A 4,809-nucleotide genomic window follows, 5' to 3' on the forward strand; every position below is an offset into this window, starting at 1 on the left:
CCGCCGTGTTGCTGAATGGCTCTTTTACATAATTGCAGAAGCAATTTCAAAGCCAAGCCAGGGGCTGACTTTACCCAGAACCACATGGAGCCTATTTGGGGGCTTTTCAAAAAAAAAAAAAAAAAAAAAAAAAGAAGAGAAAAAAAGAGAAAAAAAAAGAAGAGAAAAATAAAGAAAAAAAAAAGAGAGGGAAAAAAAAAAGAGAGAGAGAAAAAAAAAGTGAGGTAAAAAAAAGGGGGGGGAAAAAGAAAGGGGGAAAATAAAAGAAGGGAGGGGGAAAAAAAGAGGGGGTGAGCGTGAATTAAAAAACAAAAAAAAAAAGGAAAAAAGAAAAAAAAGGGAAAAAAAGGAAAAAAAAGGAAAAAAAAGGGGGGAAAAAGGGGGAAAAAAGGAAAGAGAAAGGAAAAAGGAAGAGGTTTGGGGAAGAAGGAGTGCTGCAGGGTTTGGGAGGCGGCACAGGGCCGTGCAGGGTGTCCCGGCCCGGGACCCGCGGAGGTTCCGCGGGCGGTCACGCGTGGGCCGCGCCGTCCGGGGCGCCGTGAATGGGGCGGGGCGGGGGCGGGGCTTCTTCGCTAAGCCCCGCCCCCTCCTCCTCTTGACCAATGGGCGGCTGCGGCGGCGGCCACGTGGGGCGGGCCGGGTTCCCAGGCGGCCAAAATGTGAATGGGCGCGGGGCAGCGCGGGCGGGCAGAGCGGCGGCGGCGGCTCCGCGGGGGCGCAGCGCGGGCGGGGCGGCCCCGAGGTGCGGGAGCTGCCGGGCCGCGGCCCCGCTCCGCCCCGGCTCTGCCCCGCGCTCAGCACAGCCAGGACGCCGCCGCCGCCGCCGCCGAGCAGCAGGAGGAGGAGGAGGAGGAAGAGGAGGAGGAGGAAGGTGCCGGCTCGCCCGCTCGCTCCCGCCGCCGCTCCGGCATGAGCGCGGCTTTCCAGCCCTCGCTGATGATGATGCAGCGCCCGCTGGGAAGCAGCACGGCCTTCAGCATCGACTCGCTGATCGGCAGCCCCCCGCCGCCCGCCCCCGGGCACTTCGTGTACACCGGCTACCCCATGTTCATGCCCTACCGGCCCGTGGTGCTGCCGCCTCCGCCGCCGCCGCCGCCCGCGCTGCCGCCCGCGCTGCCCCCCGCGCACCCGCACCACCACCAGCTGCCCAGCCTGCCCTCCGGCTTCTGCTCCAGCCTGGCCCAGGGCATGGCGCTCACCTCCACGCTCATGGCCACGCTGCCCGGCACCTTCCCCGCCTCGCCGCAGCACCAGGAGGCCGCCAGGAAGTTCGCGCCGCCGGGCAACTTCGAGAAAGCCGAGGGCATCCCCCCGGACGGCGGCGGCGACGATGGCAAAGCCTTCCTGGGCAAGGACGGAGCCCTCCTGCCCTTCCCCGCCGCCGACGCCGTCCAGGCTTCCCTCGGTGAGTGAGGGAGGGAGGGAGGGAGCGCCGGGGGGGAGCGGGATGGGGAGGACCCCCGGGAGATGATGGGGGGGACCGGGCAGCAGCGAGGGCTGAGCTCCCGCCGCCGCTCGGGCAGCTCTCGGTAACATCGGAGCGAAAGAAAGATGCGCCGGTAGATAGGAAAAAAAATAAGGGAAAAAAAAAAAAAGGGTGGTGAAAGCATAATTTTTGGGGTGCTGGGGGGCCCGGCACGGAGGGTGCGGGATGCTAACGAGAGGCCTCTGCTCCCTTCCAGCCGGGGCTCTCCGAGGCCAGGGCAAGGAGGACCCCAAGGCGGAGGAGGACGCGAAAGGCAAGGAGGAAAGTTTCTCCATGGACAGCGATCTCGATTATAGCTCGGACGACAACATCGCCGGGCAGGCGGCTCACAAGGAAGAGGACTCTGGCAACGCGCTGGAGGAGAGCCCCCAGAACCCCCCCAACTCCAGCAGCACCACGTCCACGGGCAAAAACCGGCGGAGGCGAACAGCCTTCACCAGCGAGCAGCTGCTGGAGCTGGAGAAGGAATTTCACTGCAAAAAGTACCTGTCCCTGACCGAGAGGTCCCAGATCGCTCACGCCCTCAAACTCAGCGAGGTGCAGGTGAAAATCTGGTTCCAGAACAGGCGGGCCAAATGGAAACGGGTCAAGGCGGGCAACGCCAACTCCAAGACAGGAGAACCCTCTCGGAACCCCAAGATCGTGGTGCCCATCCCGGTGCACGTCAGCAGGTTCGCGATCAGGAGTCAGCACCAGCAGCTGGAGCAAGCCCGACCCTGATCTCTCCCTCCTCCCGCGCTCAGTTTTTCACGGGAAAAGTTTCCAAACCCGGGGTTTGAAGGCGACCCACCCGCATCAAAACAAAAACGAGAGAAGCAAAAAAAAAAAAACAAACCCGAAAAACCAACAAGAAAACAAACCACAATAACAAAAAAAAAAAAATAAAAACGCACCGCGAAAAAAAACCCTGAAACATCACGAAAAGAACGAACCCCGCGTGAGCGCCTGGCGAATCCCCAGCACGAGCGAACTTTGAAGCGAAACTTTCCGCTCCCGGCGAGGGGAAGAGGCTTGGAAAGTGTTTGGGTTCGGGGCAGGGAGATCCCGGCTGGAAGAGACGCGCAGACACCCCCTCCCCCATAAACAGAGATATTTATTGCGAGGCTGCCCTTGGCTGCGGAGCCGGCGCTGGATCCCCCTGGCCGGAGCATCCCCAGCGAAACCCGCCGCGCCTTTTGCCACCTTTGGGGTTTTCTTTCTTATTCGGGGGCGAAAGGTAAAGAACAAAAAAAAAAAAAAACAAAAAACAACAAACCAACAAAAAGACGAGAGAACAAACAGACGAAAAAACCCGAAAGAAAACTCAGAGTTTCATTTCATGCCTTTTTTATTGTTTGGTTTTATTGCCGATGGCTGAGTGGCAGGCACTGGGGAATGAGTTTTTAAAATCTTTTCTTCTTTTTTTTATCTTTTTTTTTTTTTTTTTTTGCCTGGCTTTCTGTCGATTTGGTTTGCCGATTCTACCAAGCCATGTTTAAAGGAGAGAAGGGGAGGGAGGGTGGGCAAAGGCAAAAAAAAAAAAAAAAAAAAAAAAGAAAGAAAAAAAAAGAGGAAAAAAAAAAAACCAACCCAGCACGATCTTCACTATTGTGTTTAATTTATTTCAATGTAGCTTCTTTCCTTCCTTATAAGTTATGAAATTTAAAAGCAAACTAAGTCTTGTGAATAAAAACCGACAAAGAAACAAAAAAGACTTTAAAAGAAAAAAAAAAAAAGCCCTCCAGTCCCCGGGTGCTCTGTCCAGGATTTGGCGTTGAGCTGATTTTCCTTTCCCCTCCCGCGCTGCCGGAGAGGAGCGATGCTGCTCTCGCCTCTGTTTTTGTTTTTCTGCTTTTATGGTTTTTAATTTTTTTTCTCTTTTGCGAGGCCACATTTATTGCCGGGGATGGGGGGGAGCCGGGTGGAAAAACTTTCTTTTTTTTGGTTTTTTTTTGGTTTTTTTTTTTTTTTCCTATTCCCCTTATTTTGAGGGATGAGAAAGCTGCAAAAAAAAAAAGAAAAAGAAAAAAAAGGAATCTGTTTGGCTGTGACTGATCGGGGATGGTCGCGGGTGGGGGGCAGAGCACCCCCGCACCCTCCCGGTTCTGACCCCTGGTCGGGGGTGCAGCCGCTGCCCCTACCCCTTTTTTTGGGGGGTGCTGCCTCTCTCACACCCCAGCCCTCTGGTTGGGGCTCCGCTGGCTCCCCCAGCCCCATTTTTGGGGTTTTTTTTTGGGGGTGCAGCCGCTCCCCCCAGCCCCGCGCCCGTTTTCGTTGCGGCGGGGCCGGATCGGGGGCTGGGAGGGGTCGGGGCCGAAGGGTCCCGCGTCCCCCCCTTCCCCTCCCTTCCCGCATCCTTTTCATCCCCTTTTTTTTTTTTCCCCCCCTCCCCATTATCCGCATCCCGGCTCCATCCGTGCCGGTGCCACCGTGACAGCGGCGGTGGCGATTTGGAATTAAAAATGAAATTTTCCCCAGGAAAACGGAGCGCCGGGGGGTTTGGAGGTGGTGGTGGGGGGGTCTATTAAAAAGAAATTATTAAATCTGGGGGGGTCGTTCTGTCCCGGGACAGGCTCCCAGGCTTGGCCGCGTCACATCGCTCGCGCTTCATCACTTATTTATTATAATTATTATAATTAATGTCGTTATAATGATTTTGTTTGGGTCCGAGGGGGTTGCCCGTGGCTCCGGGGGTGTCCGGAGGGGGGGACCGACCGCTCCCCAAAAAAACACAACCGCGGCCAGCATCGCCCCACGGGCAGCCGCGGACACGCGGGAAGCAGCGGGAAAACACGCGCAGTTCCAGCCTGCTTTAAAAAGCTTTTTAAAAACCGCAATATTCATTATAATGACGATCATATTTTGGGGGGGAGACGCCGGGAGCCGCGGGACACTCGTGGGACAACAAACCCCCCGCGCCACCTCCTGCGCTGCTGCTAAAAAAAAAAATAATATCTCTGGAATTGCTGGGATTGATCCCGGGCGGATCTCGGGGCTGCCCGGCCAGCTCGGAGCCTTCAGCCCGTCCGGCTGTGCCCCCCAAACTGGGAGATGCACCCCAGACTGGGAGATGCACCCCAAACTGGGAGATGCACCCCAAACTGGGAGATGCACCCCAAATCTGGCTGTGCCCTCCCAAACCAGGGTGCCCCCCCCTCCCGCTGGCCGTGCCCCCATCCCGGGGCTGCCAGTGCGGGATTTTGGGCAGGAGCAGCTGCTGCTCAGCCCCGTCCCCGCCGGGGATCCCTCCCGGTGCCAGCCGCGGGCACTGGGAGTCATTGGGTCCCCCCCGTGCCCCCCCTAAGCCGGAGCGGGGCTGGAGGGGGAAGCCCCGGGCCGGGGGC

At 57.4% G+C, this 4,809-nt stretch overlaps 1 protein-coding gene across 1 annotated transcript; it reads left to right on the top strand.

Annotated features, from left to right (window-relative positions):
- The first annotated feature begins 909 nt into the window (after nt 1-909).
- On the top strand, nt 910-2,908 carry GBX2 (gastrulation brain homeobox 2). The gene is made up of 2 exons (XM_018911962.3): nt 910-1,405; nt 1,683-2,908. Exons 1-2 carry the CDS (start codon nt 910-912, stop codon nt 2,204-2,206), a joined length of 1,020 nt encoding a protein of 339 aa, XP_018767507.3. The 3' UTR covers nt 2,207-2,908.
- Nucleotides 2,909-4,809: the final 1,901 nt, after the last annotated feature.

Source organism: Serinus canaria (assembly GCF_022539315.1).
Source record: "Serinus canaria isolate serCan28SL12 chromosome 7 unlocalized genomic scaffold, serCan2020 HiC_scaffold_29, whole genome shotgun sequence".
In the NCBI taxonomy this organism is placed as follows: domain Eukaryota; kingdom Metazoa; phylum Chordata; class Aves; order Passeriformes; family Fringillidae; genus Serinus; species Serinus canaria.